The 26963-nt window shown below is 50.7% G+C and overlaps 1 protein-coding gene, 1 long non-coding RNA gene and 1 pseudogene across 5 annotated transcripts; 2 read left to right on the top strand and 1 right to left on the bottom strand.

Moving 5' to 3' along the window:
- Nucleotides 1-1567: 1567 nt before the first annotated feature.
- LOC141580236 (uncharacterized) lies at nucleotides 1568-6687 on the bottom strand. The gene is made up of 2 exons (XR_012512390.1): nucleotides 6469-6687; nucleotides 1568-1806 (listed from the first exon to the last, which is right to left on the bottom strand). It is a non-coding gene; the product is annotated as an uncharacterized LOC141580236 (long non-coding RNA).
- Nucleotides 6003-20761, top strand: MFSD2A (MFSD2 lysolipid transporter A, lysophospholipid). 4 transcript variants are annotated; one of them, XM_003937014.4, is made up of 14 exons: nucleotides 6003-6265; nucleotides 7702-7836; nucleotides 9296-9420; nucleotides 15335-15458; nucleotides 15595-15673; nucleotides 15985-16142; nucleotides 17056-17146; nucleotides 17266-17387; nucleotides 17542-17625; nucleotides 18091-18174; nucleotides 18266-18378; nucleotides 18796-18939; nucleotides 19031-19207; nucleotides 20300-20761. In XM_003937014.4, the coding sequence occupies exons 1-14, from the start codon at nucleotides 6173-6175 to the stop codon at nucleotides 20361-20363; spliced, it is 1593 nt and encodes a 530-aa protein (XP_003937063.1). In that variant the 5' UTR covers nucleotides 6003-6172; the 3' UTR covers nucleotides 20364-20761. The 4 variants fall into 4 exon arrangements, with proteins under 4 accessions (XP_003937063.1, XP_074236694.1, XP_039329492.1 ...); XM_074380593.1 differs by having other exon boundaries at nucleotides 7705-7836; XM_039473558.2 differs by having other exon boundaries at nucleotides 6003-6259.
- Nucleotides 20762-20844: 83 nt separating this feature from the next.
- On the top strand, nucleotides 20845-26531 carry LOC141580235 (large ribosomal subunit protein eL32-like; annotated as a pseudogene).
- The last annotated feature ends 432 nt before the right edge of the window (nucleotides 26532-26963 follow it).

The following is a 26963-nucleotide window of genomic DNA, read 5'->3' on the forward strand; positions in this document are numbered from 1 at the left end:
ATCTTAGCTCATGTAACCTCTGCCTGCTGGGTTCAAGCGATTCTCCTGCCTCAGGCTCCCAAGTACCTGGGACTACCATCACGCCTGGCTGATTTTTGTATTTTTGAAGAGACAGGGTTTCGCCATGTTCACCAGGCTGGTCTCAAACTCTTGACCTCAAGTGATCCACCCAACTTGGCCTCCCAAAGTGCTGGGATTACAGGTGTGAACCACTGAGCCTGGCCTGTCGAGACCAATTTTCAATCTCCACACTTTGGGAGGTGGGAGGATAGCTGGAGGCCAGGGGTTTAAGACCAGCCTGGGTAACACAGTGAGACCCTGTCTCGATTTAAAAAAAAAAATTTTTTTTAAATCCATTTTTATCCCTTCCTGGGTTACCAGCATCAGTCTCACTTGCCAATTGTGCTTAGGGCCTTCGCATCAGGAAATCTGTTCCATAGCCATTGGCCGTCTCTGTCTCTCTTGCTGACCAACAGAGCAGTTTTTACTCGCATTATGTGCCTGAGAGGGAGCAAAAGGAACATGTCTAGATTTAGCCCATCTTTAAACTGCGGCAATACCCCCATTCATATCCACTCATTTCATGGACACAGGTGGCCACTCTAGGGAGTACACAGGGATATCTGCTTGTCAACTCTAGTTACCTTCCAAATGTGGACGGGAGTTCTGATGTGCATTGACTTGTTCTACACGAATGCACCCCTCAAATTTCCATAGAGCCATGCTCCATATGGGCATTCCTTTAATAAGCCAGGTTTCCATTGCCCTTTTTCCTGGGTGTGTGGCCAAGCCATTGGTCACTGCCCGTAAGTCAGTAAAAACCCAAACACAAGGTTTCCATCACTATTCAATTCTTCCATTACTGTTAGAAAAATAGCATACAACCCAGCCCACCAAGCTGATCTATTTTTACCATCCAAACAGGCTATCGTTCATTCTCTTCAGTCTGTAAACCAAGCACCTTGGGCGGGCCACTGTGACTTACGCCTGTAATCTCAGTGCTTTGGGAGGCTGAGGCAAGAGGATCACCTGAGCTCAGGAATTCAAGGCCAGTCTGAGCAATATAGAGACACCTTGTCTCAAAAAACAAAAGCAAAAACAAAAATTAGCCAGGCTTGGTGGCTTATACCTGTAGTCCCAGCTACTCAGGAGGTTGAGGTGGGAGGATCGCTTGAACTCAGGAGGTCAAGGTTACAGTGAGCCATGATTGAGCCACTGCACTACAGCCTGAGTGACAAAACAAGACTCCATCTCAAAATGCCCCCCACCTAGGCCAGGCAAAGTGGCTGACACCTGTAATCCTAGCACTTTGAGAGGCTGAGGCAGGCAGATTGCCTGAGCTCAGGAGTTTGAGACCAGCCTGGACAACACAATGACAACCTGTCTCTACTAAAATACAAAAAATTAGCTGAGCATGATGGTGTGTGTCTGTAGTCCCAGCCACTTGGGAGGCTGAGACAGGAGAATTGGTTCAAGCTTGAACCTGGCAGGCAGAGGTTGCAGTGAGCCGAGATTGTGCCACTGCACTCCAGCCTGGGCAACAGAGCGAGACTCTGTCTCAAAAAAAAAAAAAAAAAAAAAAAAGGATAAAAATAAAAAATAACCTCTCCCCCATCCCCCCCAAAAAAACCTCACAAATAAAACCAAGCAGCTCATTGTTGGTCAATCGAGAGCTGTTCATACCATACTACTGTCCAAGTGTTGATGGAATCCAGCAGCTCCTCACAGTTTCAGAATCAGTCTTAGGGGTAAAGAGGCTCCCTGCATTTTAGTATCTCCTCCTTGCATTCTTCAGGTAGCATGATCCTGTATAAACCATTTCGATTTTATTATGGAACACTTCTGGGCACTGCCATCCCCATTGGAGTATTTCCCTGATGTCACCAAAAACATCATGGGTATTTCAGGTTTCAAGATAATTTTTTGCCCGTCAGTCACAGGGACAGCTTTAGTTTATGTGCCAGAACAAGGTAGTAAATAACCCTCAAGTGGAAATTCTCTAGTCCAAAGTCCTAGGAGTCGTTGCTGGGAAGCGCTCACAGCCTTTTGCCGTAAGCCCAGGAAATGTTCAACATGGGGCTATCAAATGGAGAATTTGAACCTAACAGCAATCTGTCTTCTACTCTGCACCATGTAAGCTTGGCAAACTTACGGGTTACCACTTAACATGTTCAATTAATAATGCTGGAAGGGCTGATTTACATGCCTTCTGTTTCACACAACTAGGTAGGGGAAACATTCTCCAATAAGACAATGTTCAATCCCATGCTACAAGCAGGTAACTGAGACCCAACCACTTCACATGAGGTGTATTCACATATACCAACTTTTTTTTTTTTTTTTGAGACGGAGTTTCGCTCGTTACCCAGGCTGGAGTGCAATGGCGTGATCTCAGCTCACCGCAAACTCCGCCTCCTGGGTTCAAGCAATTCTCCTGCCTCAGCCTCCCGAGTAGCTGGGATTACAGGCGTGCGCCACCATGCCCAGCTAATTTTTGTATTTTTAGTAGAGATGGGGTTTCACCATGTTGACCAGGATGGTCTCAATCGCTGGACCTCGTGATTCACCCGCCTCAGCCTCCCAAAGTGCTGGGATTACAGGCGTGAGCCACCGCGCCTGGCCTTTTTTTTTTTTTTTTTTTTTGAGATGGAGTCTCACTCTGTTTCCCAGGCTGGAGTGCAGTAGTGCAATCTCAGCTCACTGCACCTATGCCTCTCGGGTTCAAGCTATTCTCTTGCCTCAGCCTCCCTAGTAGCTGGGATTAAGTTTTACATTTTTTAGTAGAGACAGGATTTCACCATGTTAACCAGGCTGGTCTCGAACACCTGACCTCAAGTGATCCACCTGTTTCAGCCTCCCAAAGTGCTGGGATTACAAGCACGAGCTAATGTGCACAGCCAGCATCTTTTTCGAAAGGCAGCAGGAAGGAGAAGTGCCGAGCACAGGGGGAAGAGTCCCTTATATAACCAGATCTCATGAGAACTCACTCACTATCATAAGAAAAGCATGAGAGAAACCACTCCCATGATTCTGTCACCTCCACCTGGTCTCTCCCTTGACATGTGGGGATTGTGGGGATTATGAGGATTACAATTCAAGATGAGATCTGGATGGGGACACAAAGCCTAATCATATCACTTGAGCTCAGGAATTCAAGGCTGCAGTGAGCTCTGATCATGCCACTGCGCTCTGGCCTGGGTGACCCAGCAAGACCCTATCTCTAAGAAAATAAAATAAAAATAAATAAAATGAGGATAATAAAAACGACCATCCCCAGTGGTGGTATTGGGACTAAATGAGATATAAAGAAAAAACCAGGAATAAATGGGATTGTATGTTTAAAGCACTTATAGGGCACAGTGCTTGCCTGGCATACAGTGGCTGCTTGATAATTGGGAGTTGTTGCATTGACGATGCCCTGATTCAGTTAGTGGTGTGTTATGGGGCTCTGTTCTGACCAACAACATGGCTGGTGGAGTTGAAGTTGCAAGGGATGACCGTATCTAAATTTAGAATGAGAGAAAACAGTGAGCCATCGAACCACTATCCACAACAATTTCGACAGGCTGTTATAAGCAAGATGACATTGTTCTGTTGTGAGCTTCAAGACGTTAGACAAAGCAGAGGATGGGGGAGAGACCTGATTTGACCCCAGCTCCTGTGAAAAGGATCTGAATGATTTAGTTGACCACAACCTGATGGGAACTAATCATGGGAGAGAAAGGCTCTGAAGCCCAGCAGTCTTAGGCTGCATTAACAATGTGTCGCGTCCAGACTGGAAAAAAATAATAGGCCTATTGTGCTGGCTTGGTCAGGTCATATCTGGAATCTTGCGTTGCTACACTGACAGACTGGAAACAGGCCAGGAGGGGGACCAGCCCAGCTTCAGCTCCCAGGGACTTGTGCTAAATGCTTCCTGTGCATTTTCTTGTTTCATCCCCAAAACAAATCTATTAGGGGGCTTTTTTTTTCTTTTCTTTTTTTTTTTTTTTTTTTTTTGACGAAGTCTCGCTCTGTTGCCAGGCTGGAGTGCAGTGGTGATCTCAGCTCACTGTAACCTCCAACTTCCTGTTTCAATCAGCTCACTGCAACCTCCAACTCCCTGGTTCAAGCGATTCTCCTGCCTCAGCCTCCCGAGTAGCTGGGATTACAGGTGTGCGCCACCATGCCCAGCTAATTTTTTGTATTGTTAGTAGAGATGGGGTTTCACCATGTTGGCCAGGATGATCTCCATCTCCTGACCTGGTGATTCGCCCGCCTCAGCCTCCCAAAGTGCTGGAATTACAGGCGTGAGCCACTGTGACCGGCCTAGGTAGCTACTATTAATATCACGATTTTACACAGGGAGGTTAACTGAATTGTTCAGGGTCAGCCACAGAGCTAGTAAATGGAGGAGCCTAGGGCTTTTCTTAAAGGGCTCCTGTGTGCTTATACCTTAGCAGGGGAAGACTGAACATTCACCGAACATAATGAACCAGGCCCTAAGCTAGTTAGTGGGGATGAAGAAGTGAAAAAGATGTGGTTCCTATCTGAGGAGCTCATTGTCTGTTGGGGGATACAGATCACTTGTGATACAGTGTGATTCTGTGGGAGAGAAGATTTGGGGGCTGGAAGGGATCATAAAGTGCACCTAGCTAACTGAGCCTGGAGAGGGGAAAAGAGACAGGACAGTGTCACACAACTTGGAGTCACGGGACCAGCCATTCCCTTTCCTCAGTATTCACTGCCTCACTTTGACTCTCTTCTGCTCAGCAGTGGCCAAGAACTGTGTGTCCAGATGAGATCTGCTAGGCGCATGAGGGAGCTTGGTGTGACCATGAGGCTGAAAGACCTTATCTCTCCTCCCTGCAATCAGAGATTTAGAGAAAGGAAAAAGGAGGCTGACATGAAGAAGCACAGGAACCAGGTGGGTGGCCTTTGAGAGTTCCAACAGTCCCTTCACTAATCAGAGACCTGGAAAGACTGGGGTGATGTTGACATGAGGGACTCACAGATGGAATCAAAGACTTCTTTTCTGGCATCTGTGCCTGCCCTCTGTTCCAAACTAATGTCCTCCCATCTTCTTTTGAGGACCACATTTCTGGGCATTCTCTTTTTCAAAACTTTCCCTATTTCAACCCTCGGGGCCTCTGGAGCCTTGTGTCTCCCGGGGCTTCTTGTTAGGGAGACACATACACCCCATTTAGTCTTCTGTAATTTATGCTAAGAGGCATAGAGCAGGGCTGTTGAGAGCAACTGCTTTGGAATCAAACAAAACCTTTCAGGCCTGCCTCTGTCACATAATAGTTGTTTCACTTCTCCAAGTTTCCCTTTCCTGTGCTGTAAAATGGGGATAGTGATAGTACCACCCTCATTTGGTGGTTTTTGAGGGCCGAAGGAGATCATAGGAAGCATGGAGGAAGCTATCCCTAAAAGGTCACTGTTGTCCTAGTGTACTAGTGGGTGTAGCCCCGGCTTCTCTCCACTTGGGAGCTCCCTGACAGCCAGGGAAGCCACTGTTGCCTCATCTTTCTCCCCACTGCCCAGATGCCAAGGGCAGGAAGGGGGAATGCTGCGTCTTCGGGGACGAGAGAAAGGCATCGGAAGGGTGTCAGCCTACACCCTCTAGCCTTGAAGGAGAAGGAGACACGTCCTGACTCTAGATTTTAAAGTGGGCTTCAGAGAGCCCCTACCTTTCTTAGGCCCGCGGGTCAGAAGTCATGGGTGGTAGGCCTGACTCGGGGAGAGTCGGACCCTGGGGACTCGGGGACCTCGGGCAGATCGCTCCCAGCCTGGGGCCTCGGTTTCCTCGTGCGTGTCTGGGAGGTCTCGCGGTCTGCTACTCACATTGTGAGGAGCCAGCGCAGGCGGATGCCGGTTCCGGGGTTGGGAGAACGTGGCTCGGTGGCAGTGAGCCTCCCGGCAAGGCAGGGGCGGGTAGAGCGGCGACGGATTGGCTGGAGGCGGGGCAGCGGGGCTCGGGGATTGGCCAAACCGGAGAAGGCTGGGCCGAACTTTAGGAGGCGCGGAGGGGGCGTGCAGCAGAGTGTGTGCCTCGCCTGCCAGCCGGCTTTACTCGCGCGCGCGGCGACCGTGGCTAAGGCGGCCACGACGCGAGCCTGGGAGGAGCGGCGGCCTGCGGGGCAGAGGAGCATCCCGGCGATCCGGCCCCAGGCGGCGTGGCCCGCGGGTCATGGCCAAAGGAGAAGGCGCCGAGAGCGGCTCCGCGGCGGGGCTGCTGCCCAACAGCATCCTCCAAGCCAGTGAACGCCCTGTCCAGGTGAAGGTGAGGGCCCGGCACCCCGCGTTGAGGGCAAGGAAAGGGGGTGGGCTGAAATGGGGGAGCGGGGGCGTAAGGGGATCGGACTTGTCAGGGGACCCCTGGATAGCCGGGGACAGGAAGCCTATGGGCCAGAGAGGGCCTGGCGGTTCCCGGGGGCAGGGGGCGATGAAGAAAGGCTGTGGGCGCCGTCGCACCCCTTTACTCACCCGCACTCCACGCTCTGCGGAGGGGCTCTGCCGACTGCCCCTTGTGGTTCCTGGCTCTGCCTATCCGGTTTCGGTTCTTCGGTGCTGAGCGGCTGGGGTTTGCCGCCCCAAACGCCAGTGACGACCCTAGAAATCTGGGAAACTCCCCTTGGTTCCCCATCTCTCATCCCCTACCTCCCACCCCTAACTCTACCGCCTCAATTCTGCGGTGAGGGCCGCTCATTCATAAGAACAAGAGCTCTGCTCTTAAAGGGGCCGCGTCCCTCAGGCATTTGTGTAAATGTGTGTTCGCGCGGGAACGATGCTTTGCGCCTGGAGACCATCAACCCCATCCCCAGCCGTGGGCATCTATTTTATTAATAAAATCAGGCGGCCCCCTAGGAAGGGATCTCAGACAATATATATCTTCGTGGGAAGTGACTGCCTTTTCCTTTTAATTTTATGAACTGATCCTTGGAAGGAGCTGGGTGAGCAATTATGCTGTTACTATGCATGAGTAATATCTACTTTCCCCGGGCAACCCAACCTCTCTAGTGCCCCACCCGGACAGGGCCTAGGCCTGAACCTGGAGGCCTTTCCTCCCCTGTCCAGGCTCCTCTAGGAGCTCGGGGTTGGAGGGTGGTGGGACGGGAAGTGGCAGGCTATATAGGACAGTTCCTGGGTCTGCCTGAAGCTCTGGCTGCCTATAGGGGTCAGAGATACTCCGGGAGAGGTGGAACAGCTGCGCCTGCAGTCAGCTGGGCCCGGCCTCACAGCTCTCTAGAGCTCTCACAGGAGCAGGCAGGTGGATCCTGCCTCTGAGCCAGGGCGGGAGCCTGGGCTGGGCTCAGGCAGCTCTTGGCAGCAAGCGGATTTTCAGGTTGTGGCAGCTGGTGCCGGGTGGGGACAGGTCTGCTGCTGGAGCATGCTCCCCCTGAAACTTGGAAAGGAGCAGTGGCTGAAGCCTTGGGAGGAGTTCTTTAGGGATGGTGGGCTGATAAGTTTCCTTAGATTCTCTAGGAGGGAGGTGGCTTAGGGGCAACTTTCACGCAAGTATGGATTCCCCTTTCCCAGGTTCCTAAGATTGGAGAGCATCTTTCTCTTGTAGAAAGTGGGATCTCCTGGGTGGGAACAGGTCAAGGCAGAGTTGCTTGTTCTGGTAGAATTGGCTGGAAGGGTGGTCCTTCCTGTGGAACCTTGTAGGATGGAGGCCAGGATCTTGGGCCTCTTTTCATTTTCTCCTTCTCTTTCCAGAAGGAACCGAAAAAGAAGAAACAACAGTTGTCCGTGTGCAACAAGCTTTGCTATGCAGTTGGGGGAGCCCCCTACCAGGTGACGGGCTGTGCCCTGGGTTTCTTCCTTCAGATCTACCTATTGGATGTGGCTCAGGTGAGTGGTCTAAGCCTTTGAGGGCTCCTTCAGCATCCTCAGGTGGGAAAGACTAGGCACCTTGGGCCATTTCCTTCTGTTTTCCCCATCTGTGAAATGGGACCAGAAATCACTACTTTGCTGCCTCTCAGAGTCAGTGGGCAAGAAATGAGAAGATCCTGGAAGGTATCCAGGAGGGGAGGTTTTTCCACCCCAGAAGTCTTTGCTGGAAAGGCCTGGCTACTCCTCTTTGACTGGCAAGAGCAACAGAGCCTGAAGGGGTAGGCGGTAGAATGAGGGAGAATGGGGCCTGCTGGGGATGCTATTCTTGGAAGAGACTGGCACACTGTGTCCCTGGCTAGGAGAGAGCTGGCTTGGCTCAGGGGCTGGTAGGTGTTGCCAGGCTCATGGATGATATGCATCCCACCTTTACCTGAGGAGCAGAGGGACCCTCAGGTGCTAGGCTAAGTTAGAGTGCGCCAGGACACAGGGTCTCTGACTGGGAGGGGTACTTATGGTGAAACACGGCTATTCTGTGCATTGGGAAGCCTTGGAAAGAAGCCTGGCATCCTGAGAATTTGCCCTGTCTGGATGAGAGAGTGGGAGGCGGAATAGCCGTGACAACCAGGGCTCCCGCACTGGCTGTCTTCTCTATGTAGCATCTAATTTGGCAAGCGGCACATCTTAGTTGTATCCATTGAGAGAGTGGGGACACTGAACTCTAGAAAGAACAAAAAACTTCAGCAGCTAATTTTTTAATAACTCTCATGGGCTGGGCCTTGAGTGGGGTGTAAATATGGAGTCAAAGTATAAACCTGTTGTAGTGGGTGTTAGAGCTGGGGTTGGGGGGTCAGACTGGGGAGACTATGTTATGGGGAAGAACAGCCACTTTCCAGAGCAAGAGCAATAGCAGGGCTTTGATGGATGACAAGTCTGGAGAGTCTGTATTTAGGGCCTAGGGGGCTTGGGGGAAAGGGGTTAGCTTGAGTGGATGGTGACAAGTGCCTTTTTAAAAAGCATCTATAGACGCCTTCTTCCACATCCAAGATAGAGCTCGAACGTGTCAAATAGAGCTCATCATTCCCATTATACAGATGTGGACACTGAAGCACACTGTGTTCACCCCGTGAATGCTCATTCTGATATCAGGTGGTCAGGGGCTCAGGGCCGAGAGAGGGAGGGAAGGAAATGTTTGTGGATTCATTTGAATTGATGGAAATGTCTTCAAGGGCAGTGGAGGGAAGCCATTAAGGGGACAGATCTGGGAAAGCTTCTAAGAAGGCGCCGAGTGCTACCATTATTGGAGAAACGCTATTGTCATGATTAACGAGGCAAGTGAAGATGTGTAAGGCCCACGTGGGAGCAGCTCAGGGTCACAAGGTCCTGGCTGACAGGGAAGGAGCCTCTGCTTCTGCCTACCAATGACAGCTGAGGCGAGTAGAAGGATGAGGAAGTTGTCTTTTGCTTCTCCCCATTCCAGGTGAGCCCTTTCTCTGCCTCTATCATTCTGTTTGTGGGCCGAGCCTGGGATGCCATCACAGACCCCCTGGTGGGCTTCTGCATCAGCAAATCCTCCTGGACCTGCCTGGGTCGCCTTATGCCCTGGTGAGTAGAAGAAGCTCTTTCCAGGTGGCACAAGGCAGGACTTCCAGCATATCTGTTCCTTGGTCCTTCTAGCTGTCTTGTCACAGGCTGGGGAGTGAGGAGAAGGGAGGAGGCAAAAGCCCAAGGATGTTGAAACCCCATTCGAGGCATTGGCTACCCAGAGCATGGGCACTGGAACACTCAGCCAGTTCACTTCCAGGCCAGCCAAAGGGCTAGGCTGAGCAGCTCTGGCCTCATTCCTCGCCAGGATCCACTCATTCCCCTTGGTGAAGCTGGAATTCTGAATTCTCCCACTCTATCACTTTGGAGCCAGCCTGCCTGGGCTTCTTTTCTTTTCTTTTTTCTTTCTTTCTTCTTTCCTTCTTTCTTTCCCTCCTTCCTTCCTGTCTCTCTCTCCCTCTCTCCCTCTCTCTCTCTCTCTCTTTCTTTCTTTCATCTCGCTGTGTCACCAGGCTAGAGTGCAGTGGTGTGATCATCACTCACTGCAGCCTAGACTAGCTGAGCTCAACTGATCCTCTCACCTCAGCCTTCCAAGTAGTTGGGACTACAGGCATGTGCCACCACACCTGGCTCATTTTTTAAAATTATTGTAGAGACAGGGTCTCACCATGTTGCCTAGGCTGGTCTTGAACTGCTGAGCTCAAGGAGTACTTCCCCTCAGCCATCCAAAGTGTTAGGATTACAGGCATGAACCACCAGGCCCGACCTCTGCCCCGGTTTGAATCCCTTTTCCCTACTTACAGCTGAGTCACTTCACATCTCTGAGTTGCAAGTTTCTTCATCTGTAAAATGGGGATAATAATTATGCCTATCTCACAGAGCTGTAGTGAGGATTAGTTTTTATTATTTGATGTTCTTAGAACAGTGCCTGGCTTAATTCTCCTTCATAAGGTCGATATAATCTTGAGACTTAAATAAGTTGATACTAAATATCAAGCACTGCTTGGGACACTAAGCGCTATGATGATCACATCAGGGAAGCTCAGCAGGAGAGCTGGCATGCGGTCCCTCTTACAGGCCACACCAGGGGAACTGCGGAGTCCTGGGCTGGGAATCAGACTTCAGGCGCAGCCTGCTGCATCTCCACCTCCCAGTGGGACCCTCCTGACAGTGCGGTCATATATAATTTGGCACCCCAAACAGGGGGTGGGGTAATACCTGGAATGGGGTAGCAAACCCATAACCTTTGGCACTTGGATGACGTAAATTACCTTTTCCCTTGGTACAAAGCCTGTGCTACTCAGCTTCAGGCTGTGGGGCAAGGTAGGGGGAGGTGGTGCCACAGATCAGACGGCAGGGGAGACGCACAGGACAGGCTGTCAGGCCGGGGCTCTGGTTCCCTCCAGGACATCCTGCTTCAGGGCGTGGGGGGCCATACCCCTTTCATCTCCAGCACATCCAGGCTTAAGTGGGCGCCTTCCTGCCCCAGGGGCGCCCATACCTGGCCTCCGGCCTTCAAAGCTCTTCCCGCAACCCCTGTCCCCGCCACAGCTTCCTTTCCCACGAGGCCCCCCACCCACCCCAATCCTGCCAGCCCCTGGCTAAGGCCCAGGTTGGAGCCTTTGATCCAGTCTTCAGGGCGGGGGGCAGGACAGCCTGCCTTACCTGTGCAGGGTGCTCAGGGCTCCCCCGGCGCCAGCCCACGAGACTTGGCCCAGTGCCCGCCTCCCTGGCAGCCAGTGGAAGGCGGGGCTCTGCTGCCACATCTCCTCATGAGGCCCAGCCAATGGGAGGCAGCTGCTGGGCCAGCCCCATGCAGGCTGGGTCACTCTCAGTCACACTGGGTTCCTCAGCAGCAGCTGCTCAGCTGCCTATGAGCAGAGGATGGAATGTTTGACTAAGGCTGATGAGGAGCTCTTGTTCCCTGAGGAGACAGATTCAGGAGAGGAGGAGGCGGGCAGGCCCTCCCTGTGGCGTGTAGGAACTGAGGGACTCTTGCTGGGCAGGTGCGGCAGCCAGCATGGGGAAGTTGCTGGCGCCCTTCGGGCTGGTTTCAGATCTAGCAGGTCCCGTGTCTGGCAGCGCCTGTGTATTCGTGCACGTGGGATGGCTCATAGGCTAAGGTCTGCTGTACCTATGACCTCCCTGTCCAAACTTGTGTTTCCTTTTTGTGGAGAATGGGGTCTGACTGTGTTGCTCTGGCTGGTCTCAAACTCCTAGGCTCAAGCTATTCTCCTGTCTCTGCCTCCCTAAGTGCTGGGATTAGAGGTGTGAGCCACCATGCCAGGCCAGATCTCCCCATCCATACCACCTGGCTCCTCCTCAGGCCAGGCCTGAAGACCTGAGGAACCCCCTTTCCTTTCAGTATAGGAAGAAACTGTGCCTGTCAGGGTTCGTGAGCCCTGTAGCCCTCTCCTCCTGGACTTCTCCTCCCTCAGGGCAGCCCCTGCTCTAAGCCTACATTCAAATCCTCTTCTTCAAACCAGAAAGACTTTTCTTTTTCCTTTTTTAATTAAAAAAAAAAAAAAAATATATATATATATATATATAATATGAGAGAGAGAGAGAGAAAGATGGGGTCTTGCTATATTGTCCTGGCTGGTCTTAAATTCCCAACCTCAAGCCGTGCTCCTGCCTCAGCCTCTTAAAGTGCTGGGATTACAGGTTTGAGCCATCTTTCCTGGCCAAACCGGAGAAACTTTGACAGTCACTTTTCCTGGAGTTCTTGGGGCCACTGTGTGAGAGGCCAGGTGTCAGCAGGGTCCCATGGGGAGGCTAAGATGCAGCAGCTGGGCCTGAGTTCTCCTTCCCAGCCTGGGCTTTCAGCGGTCCCCAGTGTGGGACCAGTTACGCACGTGCACTAGTTACGCATGCCAACTCTCCTGCTGAGCTTCCCTGATGAGATCATGATAGCACTCAGTGTCCCAAACAGTTTGGCATTTTAGTTTTGACCAAATCTGAAAGTTACTTCAAGCCTGTAAACTAGAACCAAGCCACCTCCAATGGCCTTTCGGGAGTCTATTTCTACTCCTGCGTCATCTAATTCCATCTCCCCTGCTCTCCTCACTGCAGCCCTCCTGGCCTTGCTCTTCCTCTTCCGAGGACCTTTGCACCGACTATTCGCTTTGCCCGGCCCACTCTTGCCTCAGGTGACTGCAAGGCCGACTCCGTCCTCTCATTCAGACCTTGGCACAGATGCCACCTTCTCAGTGAGGCCTACCCTGCCCACCCAGTTGTGAACTGCACCCTTATTCTAGTCCCCTGGGGCCAGTTTTATTCCTTTTCTTCAGAGCAATCATCTCCCAACATGTTCTATAACCTTTTTGTAAAACTATGGTAAAGTATATGTAACATAAAATTTACCATGACCATTAAAAAATGTTTCAGAGGCAGGATGTTGCTATGTTGCCCAGGCTGGACTCAAACTCCTGGGGGAAAGCAATCCCTTTGCCTCAGTTTCCCAAGTAGAAAAAACTGGGACAGAGGCATGTGCCACTGCCATTATAGCCATTTTCAAGGGTACAGTTCAGTGGCATTTTTTTTTTTTCTTACAGCAGGCATACAAACCTGTTGGTTCTCTAATATTTGTTTTTTGGGCAGTACAGTTTCAACATTCCACATTAAGGATGTAATAATCAGGAATCTTTTTTTTTTTTTTTTTTTTTTTGAGACAGGGTCTCACTCTGTTACCCAGGCTGGAGTGCAGTGGTGTGATCTCGGCTCACTGCACCCTCTGTCTCCTGGGTTCAAGTGATTCTGCTGCCTCAGTCTCCTGAGTAGCTGGGATTACAAGTGTGTACCACCATGCCCAGCTAATTTTTGCATTTTGAGTAGAGATGGGGTTTGTTGGCTAGGCTGGTCTCGAGCTCCCGACCTCAGGTGATCCATCCACCTTGGTCTCCCAAAGTGCTGGGATTACAGGTGTGAGCCACCGTGCCCAGCCTAAGTACATTCACTTTGTCGCCACCATCACCACCATCCATCCGTTTACATCCTCCCACTACATACCAGATACTAATTCCCCATTCCCCTCTCCCCACATCCCCCAGCAGCCACTATTCCACTTTCTTGATGAATTTGTCCACTCTAGGTACCTCATGAGTGAACTCACACAATATTTATCTTTTTGCATATGGCTGATTTTCCTCGGCTTAATGTCCTCAAGGTTCATCTATGTTGTAGCATGTGTCAGAATTTTATTCCTTATGAAGGTTGAATGATACATATAACTTTTAAATCATGTAAATTTTTCTGTTTGCCAGCTAATGTAAGTTCTACAAGGGCAATGATTTTTTAAAATCTGTTCTCTGGTATATCCTAAGTAATTAGAATAGCACCCAGCCCATAGTTGGAACGTAATCTTTCTTAGGGAATGCTGAGTGTCAATTATGTGCTATTACTACTCTCACTTCACAAATGAGGAAATGAGCTTCAGAAAATTTAAATAACTTCCCAAGACTAAGTTTTATCATTAGTCCGTGGAGCTAGAATCAAATCCCTGAAGAGTGGTTTAAAAGGTCTTTCACTTTACCACGGCCTGTGCTGCCTTGCTGCACTGATGCCATGGAGTTAGAGCATCCTGACGTCTAACCCCTTGTGATGGTGTGGAAGTCACATGGGGAAGGCAGACGTTTGCCCACCTGGGCCCTCAGCTTTCCTTCACCTGGAGCTGGCCTCTCTCCATCACACCAGCTTCCCTGTGTGTGTGAATGGTGTGTGTGTGTGACTGATGTGTGTGTGAATGGTGTGTGTATGTGACTGATGTGTGTGAATGAGGTGTGTGTATGAATGAATGATGTGTGTGAATGGTGTGTGTGTGAATGGGGGTGTGTGTGTGAATGGGTGTGTGTGTGAGATGGTGTGTGTGACTAGTGTGTGTCAATGGTGTGTGTGTGAATGGGGGTGTGTGTGACTGGTTTGTTTGTGAGTGGTGTGTGTGTGAATGGGGGTGTGTGTGACTGGTGTGTGTATGAATGGGTGTGTGTGAATGGGTGTGTGTGAATGGGTGTATGTGTGTGAAAGGGTGTGTGAATGGGTGTGTGGTGTGTGTGAATGGAGGGTGTGGGTGAATGGATGTGTGAGAGAATGGTGCGTGTCTGTGAATGGGCGTGTGTGTGAATGGTGTGTGTGTGAATGGGTGTGTGTGTGAATGGGGTGTGTGTGAATGGTGTGTGTGTGAATGGGCGTGCATGTGAATGGCGTGTGTGTGAATGGGTATGTGTGTGAATGGGTGTGTGTGAATGGGTGTGTGTGTGAATGGTATGTGTGTGAATGAGTTTGTGTGTGAATTGTGTGTGTGTGAATGGTGTGTGTGTGAATGGTCATGTGTGTGAATGGTGTGTGTGTGAATGGGTATGTGTGTGAATGGGTGTGTGTGTGAATGGTGTGTGTGAATGGTTCGTGTGTGAATTGTGTGTGTGAATGTGTGTGTGTGAATGGCGTGTGTGTGAATGGCGTGTGTGTGAATGGTGTGTGTGTGTGAATGGTGTGTGTGGGTGTGTGTGAATGGTGTGTGTGTGAATGGGTGTGTGTGTGAATGGGCATGTGTGTAAATGGGGGGGTGTGTAAACGAGTGTATGTGTGAATGGGCATGTGTGTGAATGGAGGGTGTGTGTGTGAATGGGGTGTGTTCACGTGAGAACACAAGGATTAGGGCTGTTCCTTCTCTCTGCCTCCTTGTCTGGCCACCTGAGGTCTTGGACTCCTGTCCGCTCTCTCAGCCCATTAGAGGCTGCCTGTGGACGAGACTCAGGGTCTGACCTCACACTCCATGCCTAGGATTTCAGTCTGGGGGCCCAGTTCCCATCTGCCATTCCGGGCTTGGCCATCAGCCTCTTCCCAGAGGCCCCAGGGTGGGTGGATTCCGCAGGAAGACAGGGAAGAAAGGTAGACACTGTGAGGCGCAGCAGTCTGGGCTGGGCCTGGCTCCTGGGCTCCGGCCTCCGGCCTCCACTCACACCCTCCTCTTCCTCAGGATCATCTTCTCCACACCCCTGGCCGTCATAGCCTACTTCCTCATCTGGTTCGTGCCTGACTTCCCACAGGGCCAGACCTATTGGTACCTGCTTTTCTATTGCCTCTTTGAGACGCTGGTCACGGTGAGTGTGGGTACCTCCCCTGGTTGTTTCTAGGGGCCAGGAGGAGGGTGGTCCTTGGCGCCCCCGGGGTTGGGGCCAGAAGCTACACTGGTGAGTCCGTCGGCCTGACCGGCCAAGGGCCTGTCTTCCATGCCAGTGTTTCCACGTTCCCTACTCGGCTCTTACCATGTTCATCAGCACCGAGCAGACTGAGCGGGATTCGGCCACCGCCTATCGTGAGTCTCTCCCCAGCCCACCTGACCCCACCCTCCAGGGACCCTCTAGCCACACTTCTTCCCTTGCAGATCCAGCTCTTTACTCTGCTCTAGAGTGTGGGTGTGAAACCATCTTAAAAAACGAGTCAATTCCCTTATTGCTCGGGTGAAACCTGGAGAGGTGCATATGCGTTCAGGCCAAGGTGTCCACTGCCCCACCACCTCTACCCACCCTGCCTGGAGCTACAGTTGGGTTCCCATCCATCTGACCTTCCTCCCTGGGCCCACAATCCATGAGGTGCCTCCAAAACACCTCCTTTTCTCCTGTCCAGGGATGACTGTGGAAGTGCTGGGCACAGTGCTGGGCACAGCGATTCAGGGGCAAATCGTGGGCCAAGCAGACATGCCTTGTTTCCAGGACCACAATAGCTCTGCAGAGGCTTCACAAAGTACCAACCGTACACATTACATCACCTCACACAGAGAAACGGTGAGGCCCCAGGCAGGGCAGGGATTTGGGGAGGTGAGGAACAGCGAGGTGATTTGTAGTCATCCTGAAGATATAGTAACAACTAGTGTTTATTAAATAAATGTTGGGCCTTTGGTATACATAACAATTAATAGACCCAACATACCTACTTTGCAGAGAAGGAAACTGAAACTTAGAGAGGCTGAGTAAATTGCTTAGAGTCATAAAGTTAGTGAATTGCAGAGATTTGGGAAGATTTGAATTCTGGTCTGTCAGACCCCACAGCCTGGTTTTTTTTTTTTTTGAGACGGAGTTTCACCCTTGTTACCCAGGCTGGAGTGCAATGGCACGATCTCGGCTCACCGCAACCTCCGCCTCCTGGGTTCAAGCAATTCTCCTGCCTTAGCCTCCTGAGTAGCTGGGATTACAGGCACGTGCCACCATGCCCAGCTAATTTTTTGTATTTTTTTAGTAGAGACGGGGTTTCACCATGTTGGCCAGGATGGTCTCGATCTGTCGACCTCGTGATCCACCCGCTTCGCCTCCCAAAGTGCTGGGATTACAGGCTTGAGCCACCGCGCCCGGCCTTTTTTTTCTTTTATTATTATTTGTAGACATGGGGTCTTGCCAAGTTGCCCAGGCTGGCCTCAAACTCTTGGGATTAAGTGATCCTCCTGCCTTGGCGTTCCAAAGTGCTAGGATTACAGTTGTGAGGGCTGAACCCAGCCAGCCTGGTTTTTTTGTGACTCCTAACTATCCAGCCTTGGGAAGCAACAGCAGGCCTGGGACGATCCTCCCATTTCACGGATGGAAACAGGAGGCTCCCAGAGGGGAGGGGACCGGCCCAAGATCATTGACTGGGGCTGCTGGGACTGGGGCTGCTGGGATGAGCTCAGACTGACCGTCCTTGTATGTCACCTTCACCTCCTTATAGCAAAATGCATACCTGCTGGCAGCGGGGGTCATTGCCTCTATCTATGTCGTCTGTGCTGTCATCCTGACCCTGGGCGTGCGGGAGCGGAGAGGTAAGGGGGTGCCTAGGAAGGGGTGCAGGCCCCAGCATAGGTGGCTATGTCTTTCTGCCTGGCCCTCAGGCTTTGGGAGGGGCTTCTGCTCCTTCCTCACTGTCCCCTCTGGCCCCCAGAACCCTATGAGGCCCAGCAGGCTGAGCCGATCGCCTACTTCCAGGGCCTACGGCTGGTCATGAGCCACGGCCCATACATCAAGCTGATTACTGGCTTCCTTTTCACCTCCTTGGCTTTCATGGTGAGTGGGGGTCTGACATGCTTAGCCTAAGAAGGGGATGTAATGGGAGTGGGGTGAGCAGAGCTCTCTGGAGCATGGGGGACATATGGGGGAGGCTCAGCCCCAGCATCACCTCCTTCATTGCATTTCCTTCCCTCCCTTGCCCTGTGCCCAGCTGGTGGAGGGGAACTTTGTCTTGTTTTGCACCTATACCTTGGGCTTCCGCAACGAATTCCAGAATCTACTCCTGGCCATCATGGTGAGTATGGGGCCTGAGCAGAGGCGGGCAGGCTGGGCGAAAGCGGAATAGGCTGTGGGATGGTTCCTGGGACAGGCAGAGGACATTTCTCAGGCTGGCCTGAGGTCATGAAAGGATAAGGGAAGCTTCTCAGGATATTTGGTTGGACCTCATGTAGGTAGGACTGTGAGAGAAAGAGTTTGAGGTGAGATGTTCAAGGAGAGAGCACAGCAAAAGCAAGGGTGAGGACATGAGGACACCAGGAGCTTTGCTCAGAGGTTTGCGAGGGGCAGCAGACGAGGTGAGCCTGGAGCGGCTCTGAGCTCCCCTGGGGAGCTATCAAAGGTGCCTGTCAACTTCCTTGCTGCTCACATGATGTCATCTGGATGCTCTTGGGCAGGGCTGGGAGCCCCTTCGTGGTTCGGGGAAGGGTAGGAGGAGCTCGGTGGCGCTAAACCACCTCCCTTTAACGTTGTCCATCCACAGCTCTCCGCCACCTTCACCATTCCCATCTGGCAGTGGTTCCTGACCCGGTTTGGCAAGAAGACAGCTGTCTATGTTGGGATCTCAGTGAGTGGGGCTGAAGGGCAGAGCCTGGGATGAGCTGGGATGTCTGGTGGGAACCTCCCAGCTGACTCATCTTTCTGCACCCCTCCCCAAGTCAGCAGTGCCATTTCTCGTCTTGGTGGCCCTTATGGAGAGTAATCTCATCGTCACATATGTGGTAGCTGTGGCGGCTGGCATCAGTGTGGCAGCTGCCTTCTTATTACCCTGGTAGGTATATGCAGGCCCCCTCCTCGGGTATCTCCGGCCCCTAGTCCCCAGCGTTGAAGCTCCCTGGGGAGAGTTCTGTGGGGGTTTCTCCCATAAGCCATTCTGTGGGTCAAGATTGGGAGTGGGGGAAGGTCTGTCCTGTACATCTGTACAGGTAGTGAACTTTGCAAGGACACCTAGTCAGAGTGAAAAATGGGGGCTCTAATCTGGCCTGTGCTCCATTTGCCAAGCTGAGTTGCTGCAGGCAGGGGTACTTCCTCTTAGAGCAAGAGGCCTTCTCTTATTTGTGTGAAGGTGCCATCTCCTCACTGAGCTGTGTGCCCATGGTACTGCAAGCTTCCAGAAGGCCACCTCTTCTCATTAACACACAGGCCCATCAGGTGGGTCGGTCCTCACGGCTGTCGCCACTCTGCGCAGGTCCATGCTGCCTGACGTCATTGATGACTTCCATCTGAAGCAGCCCCATTTCCATGGAACCGAGCCCATCTTCTTCTCCTTCTATGTCTTCTTCACCAAGTTTGCCTCTGGAGTGTCACTGGGCATTTCCACCCTCAGTCTCCAGTGAGTGGGGTGGGGACCTGGGGCAGGACTGAGCAGGGCCAGGCCCCAGGTGCCCCATCTTCACCGCTCTCCTGCCCCCTGGGTCCCACAGCTTTGCAGGGTACCAGACCCTTAGCTGCTCCCAGCCGGAACGTGTTAAGTTTACACTGAACATGCTTGTGACCATGGCGCCCATAGTTCTCATCCTGCTGGGCCTGCTGCTCTTCAAACTGTACCCCATTGATGAGGAGAGGCGGCAGCAGAATAAAAAAGCCCTGCAGGCGCTGAGGTGAGTGGGGAGGGGACAGGATGCTGGAGAAGGGGACGTCATCACGTCTAAGCCCTCAATTTGTGCCTCCTGTGGCCAAGTCCAGACTCACCCCCTGAAGGTCTTCTCTGGACAGCACCAACACTCAAGTACACACCAGGCACTGTGTTGAGTAGTCTTACCTTTGTTCAACAAATATGGGCTGGGCGTGGTGGCTCATGCCTGTAATCCCAGCCCTTTGGGAGGCCGAGGTGGGCGGATCACGACAACAGGAGTTCGTGACCAGCCTGACTAACATGGTGAAACCCCATCTCTACTAAAAACACAAAATGAGCCAGGCTTGGTGGCACATGCCTGTAATCCCAGCTATTCAAGAGGCTGAGGCAGGAGAATCACTTGAACCCAGGAGGGGAAGGTTGCAGTGAGCTGAGATCATGCCATTGCACTCCAGCCTGGGTGACAAGAGTGAAACTCCATCTCGAAAATAAATAAATAAATAAATAAATAAAACTAAAAGAAATACGTCCTGGCTGCCTACTGTGCGCTAGGCATTAATTGCTCTAGTGAACAAGACAAAAATCTCTGCCCTTAAGGAGCTTGTTATAGGACACATGCATCCATGACCTCCCATATCCCTCCAACAACCCTAAGTATCAGGTTCTTCAGGTTCCCCCTCTGCAGGTGAAGAAGCTGAGGTTTCAGCAGGAGGTGTACCTGGCCCAGCTGAACAGGACGGGGCTGGGATTTGAGCCCCAGCATTCCACCTCAAGAGCCTGCACGCTTTATCAGCCTCCTGGCATGCAGGACCTCGAGTGTGGTCTGAACCCTGCATTTGGGGAAACCAGAGGGCAGAGTGGAGTGAGTCATGCCAGCCCATCAGCCAGCCCAGGCAAGGGTGTAGTTCTGGGGTTTGCGGTGACCTGTGTGCAGCAAGGACAGCAAACAGACCAACCAGCAGTTTCTGGGCTGAAAGTGGGAGTGAGCAAACTCTGTGTCTTGTGGTTCACTTTAGTCCGACAGCAGGCCCAAGATCACATGAGGAAGGAGGCAGGTGAGGCTGGGGAGGGGTAAGGATAGATACTTCCTCCAACCCATTTCCTCTGGCTCTTGCAGGGATGAAGCCAGCAGCTCTGGCTGCTCAGAAACAGACTCCACAGAGCTGGCTAGCATCCTCTAGGGCCCACCACGTTGCCCGAAGCTACCATGCAGAAGACCACATGAGGGATCAGGACCTGTCTGCCCCCTTGCTGAGCAGCTGGACTGCAGGTGCCAGGAAAGGAACTGAAGGCTCAAGAAGGTGGCCCAGGACACTTGCTGTGCTCACTGTGGGGCCGGCCGCTCTGTGGCCTCCTGCCTCCCCTCTGCCCGCCCATGGGGCCAAGCCCTGGGGCTGCCACTGTGAATATGCCAAGGACTGCTCGGGCCTAGCCTGAAACACTAATGTAGAAACCTTTTTTTTTTTACAGAACCTAATTAATAACTTAATGACTGTACATAGCGATGTGTGTGTATGTATATGTCTGTGAGCTATTAATGTTATTAATTTTCATAAAAGCTGGAAAACAGCTGCCTGTTTCTGTCTGTGTCCTCAGCCACTTACTGAGCCCTTCTACCTTAAGACTCAGTTAGGACACACTGAGCCCCAGATGCCACTGGGTGGGGTAGAACACGTCTGAAGGTGTGGCTGGAGTGCAGTGGCGCAATCTTGGCTCACTCGCGATCTGCCTCCCAGGTTCAGGCAATCCTGCTTCACCCTGCCGAGTAGCTAGGACTATAGGTGTGTACCTCCAACCTGGCTGATTTTTAAATTTTGTGGAGAGATGAAGGTCTCACTATACTGCCCAGGCCAGTTCTTCCCATTGGACTCCAGCAATCCTGCCGCATTAGCCTCCCAAAATAGTGGGATCACAGGTGTGAGCCACTGCAACCGGCCTCTTGCTAAGTCAGGACTGTTTCTATTCGAAAAATAAGATAGCCGGGCATGGTGGAGGGTGCCTGTAATCCCAGCTACTTGGGAAGCTGAGGCAGAAGACTCGCTTGAACTCAGGAGGCGGAGGTTGCAGTGAGCTGAGATCGCGCCACTGCACTCTAGCCTGGGTGACAGAGCAAGACTCTTGTCTCAAAAAAAAAAAAAAAAAGAAAGATAAGAACACCCCAGTGTAGAGGGATTTAGCTAAAGTCACATAGCCTTGAGCGACCTAATTGAAATTTCATCCCAACTCTGTTAAGACTCCAGTACCATAATCACCACTATCTACTTCCCTGTGCCTGAGAATGACCAGGGACCAGCACACAGACGCTTGCCCTGGCTGTGCCTGTACACTGCGCTTCCTGCTTGGTGCATGCCTGAGCCTATAGGACTGGCAGGGCTGGAGGCCGATGGTGTCCCTGGAGACCTGTGGTTCTTTCTCCACAACTGTTACGATGGTATTGAAAGGTGAGAATGTACCTGCTGAATGTGTGTATCAGATGAAGGAGGATCTCATCACAGATACACTGGTGACAAAATAAAACATAACAAATGCCTCCGGTGAGGAACAGGGTGGTGGAGAAAGCCTAGTTGGGAAACTAGGTGATTTCCATGGTGTGAATAACTCCCACTGTAGCCAATTTCAATATGAGTTATCTTGGATAGTTTGCAGAAAGAAGGTGAGGAGATCAAACTAGCTTGGATAGTCCTTTCTGCAAACTATCCAAGATAACACAGCTCTCCTGTTTAGAAATATTTTTGTAAGCTGGGGGTAGTGGCTCTGCCTATAATCCCAGCTACTGAGGAGGCTAAGTTGTGAGGATTGTGAGACCAGGGGTTTAAGACCAGCCTGGGCAACATAGTGAGACCCTGACTCTGTAAAAGAAAAACCAATTAGCCAGGTGTGGTGGCTTGCACCTTATAGTTCCATCTACTCGGGCGGCCGAAGCAGGCGGATCTCTTGAACACAGGAGGCTGAGGCTGCAGTGACCTATGATTGCACCACTGCACTCCATCCTGGGGAACAGAGGGAGACCCTGTCTCAAACAAAACAAAAAGTTTCCTAGAAAACCTTCTGTGAGTTCCTGAGACCCCTACTGACCTCCCCAGGCCCAGATCTAGATGCCGCTCCTCTTGCAGGTCCCCTGGCTGGCCCTGGGATACACCTGCCTCAGCTCCATCTGGCAGACACCCATCCAATGTGTCTTGACTCCAGCAAGCCTCTCTGAAGCAGTCCCTGTCCCTCTGCCCTTGGGATACCTCTAAGGGTTCGTCCACTTCATCATGGTCTCCCACACCTAGCCCAGGGCCAGGCATGGTGGGGTGAGGCAGGCACGTGGATCTGAGTGAATGGGAGCTGTGAGAAGAGCAGGCTTTGGCTGGGCGTCAGACCTAACTCCCACTGGCCCACTATGACGCTTCTCTCCAGCTCACAATTTCCCCCAAACATCCTATGGGGATTTAGACTTGAATGCCCTTGCTTCTCTCCGGTTTCACACTCACAGAAAATCGCTCTCCTCTTCCAAGATCCCCTGTGGAATTCATGGAGGCTGCTTTGGGGGTGGGACAGGTGGGTGAAGAGGGAAAGCAATGTCTCTTGGGTCACTGGCTACTCTAGGTCCCTTCTGGACAGATCAGACCTACTTTTTCTTTGGAAGAAGAGCCATATTGACTTCCTGTATGCTTGCATCCAGCATGGCTACAGCAAGCCCTGACCCTCGATCTTCACTCGGCCCTGCTGCCCTGTCTTGCCACCCGCACAGCCCACCCACACCTCTGCCAAGGACCAGCTGCAGCTTTAGTGCCACCTTCTGGAAGAAAGGAGCAACACCTCCACTTTTCAAAGAAGGAATTCCAGATCTGCCACTGTTTTGGAATATCGATTCCGTTGATCCAAACAGGTATTTACAATGAGTCTATTATATGTCATACACCATCTAGGCTCTGAGGATGAAGTGGTGAACAAAATAGAGCTTGTATTCTTGGTGGGGATCAATGACAACTAAGTAATTTCAGACTGTAGTAAGCACCATGAAAGAAATAAGCAAGGTGATGTGATGGAGGGAACTGGTACGGAGCTTCTTTAAATTCTCAGGAAAGAATGTCCTGAGAAAGTAACATTTGGCTGTGCACAGTGGCTTATACCCGTAAACCTAGCACTTTGGGAGGCTGAGGTGGAAGGATCACTTGAGCTCAGGAGTTCGAGACCAGCCTAGACAACATAGTGAGACCTCATCTCTACTAAAAAACAAAACAAAACAACAACAACAACAACAACAAAACCTCTCTTCCTCGGCGCTGCCTACGGAGATAGCAGCAATCTCCTCGGCATCATGGCCACCCTTAGACCCCTTGTGAAACCCAAGATCATCAAAAAGAGAACCAAGAAGTTCATCCGGCACCAGTCAGACCGATATGTCAAAATTAAGCGTAACTGGTGGAAACCCAAAGGTATTGACAACAGGGTTCGTAGAAGGTTCAAGGGCCAGATCTTGATGCCTAACATTGGTTATGGGAGCAAGAAGAAAACAAAGCACATTCTGCCCCAGTGGCTTCCGGAAGTTCCTGGTCCACAACGTCAAGGAGCTGGAAGGGCTGCTGATGTGCAACAAACCTTACTGTGCTGAGATTGCTCACAATGTTTCCTCCAAGAACCACAAAGCCATCATGGTAAGAGCTGCCCAGCTGGCCGTCAGAGTCACCAACCCCAATGCCAGGCTGCGCAGCAAAGAAAATGAGTAGACAGCTTACGTGCACATTTTGTGTTTAAATAACACTGGCATCTTCCTTCCTTAAAAAAAAAAATTAAAAAATTTTTTTAAAAAGAGGAAGAAAGAAAAAGAAAGTGATATTCATAAAGGATGGGAATTAGCCAAATGTGAGGAGAGTTTAGAGGGAAAGCATTACAGGTAGAGGAGACAATACAGACCTGAAGGGCCCAAAGAGCTTAGACTATTCAAAGGACAGGAAGGAGACCAGTGTGGCCAGAGTGTAGTGAATGAAGCCAGGCACGGTTGCTCACACCTGTAATCTCAGCACTTTGGGAGGCCGAGGCAGGTGGATCCCTGAGGTCAGGAGTTTGAGACCACCCTCACCAATATGGTGAAACCTGTCTCTACTAGAAAACACAAAAATTAGCCAGGTGTGGTGGCAGGTGCCTGTAGACCCAGCTACTTAGGAGATTGAGACAGGAGAATTGCTTGAACCCAGGAAGCGGAGCTTGCAGTGAGCCAAGATTGTGCCACTGCACTCCAGCCTAGGTAACAGAGTGAGACTCCATCTCAGAAAAAGAGAAAAAAAGGGAAAAGAAAAGAAAACAGAAAAGCAGAGTGTAGTGGATGAGAGGGTAGGTGGAATGAGTTGGGGTGGGGGAGGTGCACAGGAGCCAGATCATCCGGGGCCTTTTAGCCCAGGGTGAGAATTGGAATTTTATTTTGAAAGCAGCCAAGGCCGGGCGCAGTGGCTCAAGCCTGTAATCCCAGCACTTTGGGAGGCCGAGGCGGGTGGATCACGAGGTCGAGAGATCGAGACCATCCTGGTCAACAAGGTGAAACCCCGTCTCTACTAAAAATACAAAAAAAAAGTTAGCTGGGCATGGTGGTGCGTGCCTGTAATCCCAGCTACTTAGGAGGCTGAGGCAGGAGAATTGCCTGAGCCCAGGAGGCGGAGGTTGCGGTGAGCCGAGATCGCGCCATTGCACTCCAGCCTGGGTAACAAGAGTGAAACTCCGTCTCAAAAAAAAAAAAAAAAAAAAAAAAAAAAGCAGCCAAAAGTCACTGAAGGCATTTAAACAGAAAAGTACAGTATGTTTTTAAAAAACATTGCCCCATAGAAATAAAAACAAACAAATGTTTTCCTGACACTGTGCAGAGAATTGATTAGAGAGGATTAAAAGTTGGGTGGAAGAGAACATTCAGAGGCTTATATGAGAGCTTGTTGGTGGCTCAGGCTGGGTAGGCACACACTGAAAGCTTCCTGTCTACAAAGTGTGGGCCAAGTAATCCTGCTTTCTTCCACTTAGATAAGGCATACGCAGAAGCTGTTTATGCATTATGATTCCAGGGAAAGGGAGATTAGTTTCTGCAACAAGTACTGAGTGAGCAACTATGTGACAGGCTCTGTTCTGAGTATGGAGAGACAGCAGAATCCTGCCTCTACAGACTTTTTCCCTGCCTTGAAAAACTGTGAACATGAATGTCATGAATGTTACAGGGAAGGGGAAGGAGATTTGAACATATGTAGCAGTGTCAGAGAAGGTTGAGAGCTCCCGGCCTGAGGTCTGAAGAAAGAGTAAGAGTTGGCCAGGCAAACAGAGAAGGGGAGTAAGAGAGTATTTCAGGGAGAAGGAACAGCATGTGCTAAATCCCAGAAGCCAAGGAGATCATGGTGGAGTCAAGGAACAGAAAGGCCAGTTGGCTGGAGCACAAAGATTGAGGGAAGGCGGTGCAAGATGAGGCTGAGGATGAAGGCAGAGGCAGATGGTCCACAACATGGCTTTGTGGGTTATGTTAAGCATTTTGGTCCTTATCCTAAGAGCAGAGGGAGGCCATTGAAGACTTTTAATTAGGGAAGCCATATGATAGATTGAGAGTATAGAAAGACCTATCAGCTGCTCTGAGGAGAAAGAATTGGAGGAGGTGAAAGGGGAAGCTGGAAGGCTAATGAAGAGGCTGCTCATGTAATGTTCCAAGAATGAATGGTATTGATGAGCGCAGGACGAATGGAGGCAGCGAAGATAGAAGAGGACTGGTTTGGCAGCTGGTAGGACTGGATGCAACTGAGATGAAGACGGAGAAGGGGAGACAGAACAAAAGTGATGTCTTAAACTGGTTATTCTAGTTAGCAGTAAAGAAAAACAAGCGATGTCTAGATTTCTTTTTTATTTGTTTGTTTTTGAGACGTCTCAGTGTTGCCCAGGCAGGAGGGCAGTGGCACCATCATGGCTCACTGCAGCCTCCATCTCCCGAGCTTCAGTGATCCTCCTGCCTCATTTTTTGGCTTTTTTTGTAGAGACCAGGTCTCGCTATCTTGCCAAGGCTGGTCTCAAACTCCTGGGCTGAAGCCCTCGGCTTCCCGAAGTGCTGGGATTACAGGTATGAGCCACAGAGCCCAGCGGTGCCTAGATTTCTATCTTGGAAAACAATGAGTGGCACTTCTAAACACAGCACCCACGAGCAAGCTTGGGGGACCAAAAAAATTCATTTGTCACTTGTTTGTAACATTTTCAGAAAAACAGGGAAGAAATCACACTTAGGAATTCCACTGTCATGGACAAGCTTACGCACTGTCAGCCCTACTACTACAGAACATTTCATTGGCCAGTATAAACAAGCAATATAAATTTCATTAGATAATGTAATTAGATGAGAAAAAGAAATAAACATTGGAAAGATATATGTAAAATTTTACATTTAATTTTATTTATTTTTGTTCATATATATATATATATATATATTTGTTCTTATATATTTTTTAAAGACAGAGTTTTACCATGTCACCTTGAACTCCTGGATCTGGGGGATCCGCCTGCCTTAGCTTCCCAAAATGCTGGGATTATAAGAGTAAGCCACTGCACCTAGCCTGATAAAATTATCTTTATTTGTCAATGTCATGTTCATACTCCAAGAGAACCCAAGTGAATCGACTGAAAAACTACTAAAAAAATGAGAAGTCTCAGTAAGGAAAAGAGGTATAAAAGTATTACACAAAAACAATCCCTTTTATATATACAAACTGTAATAAGCCAAATTGCATTGTTCACTGTGATAACCACACCGCATTGCCTATTTAATCTTAAATTTAAAACAA

The sequence above is a fragment of the Saimiri boliviensis genome, chromosome 11 (genome assembly GCF_048565385.1).
Source record: "Saimiri boliviensis isolate mSaiBol1 chromosome 11, mSaiBol1.pri, whole genome shotgun sequence".
Lineage (NCBI taxonomy): Eukaryota > Metazoa > Chordata > Mammalia > Primates > Cebidae > Saimiri > Saimiri boliviensis.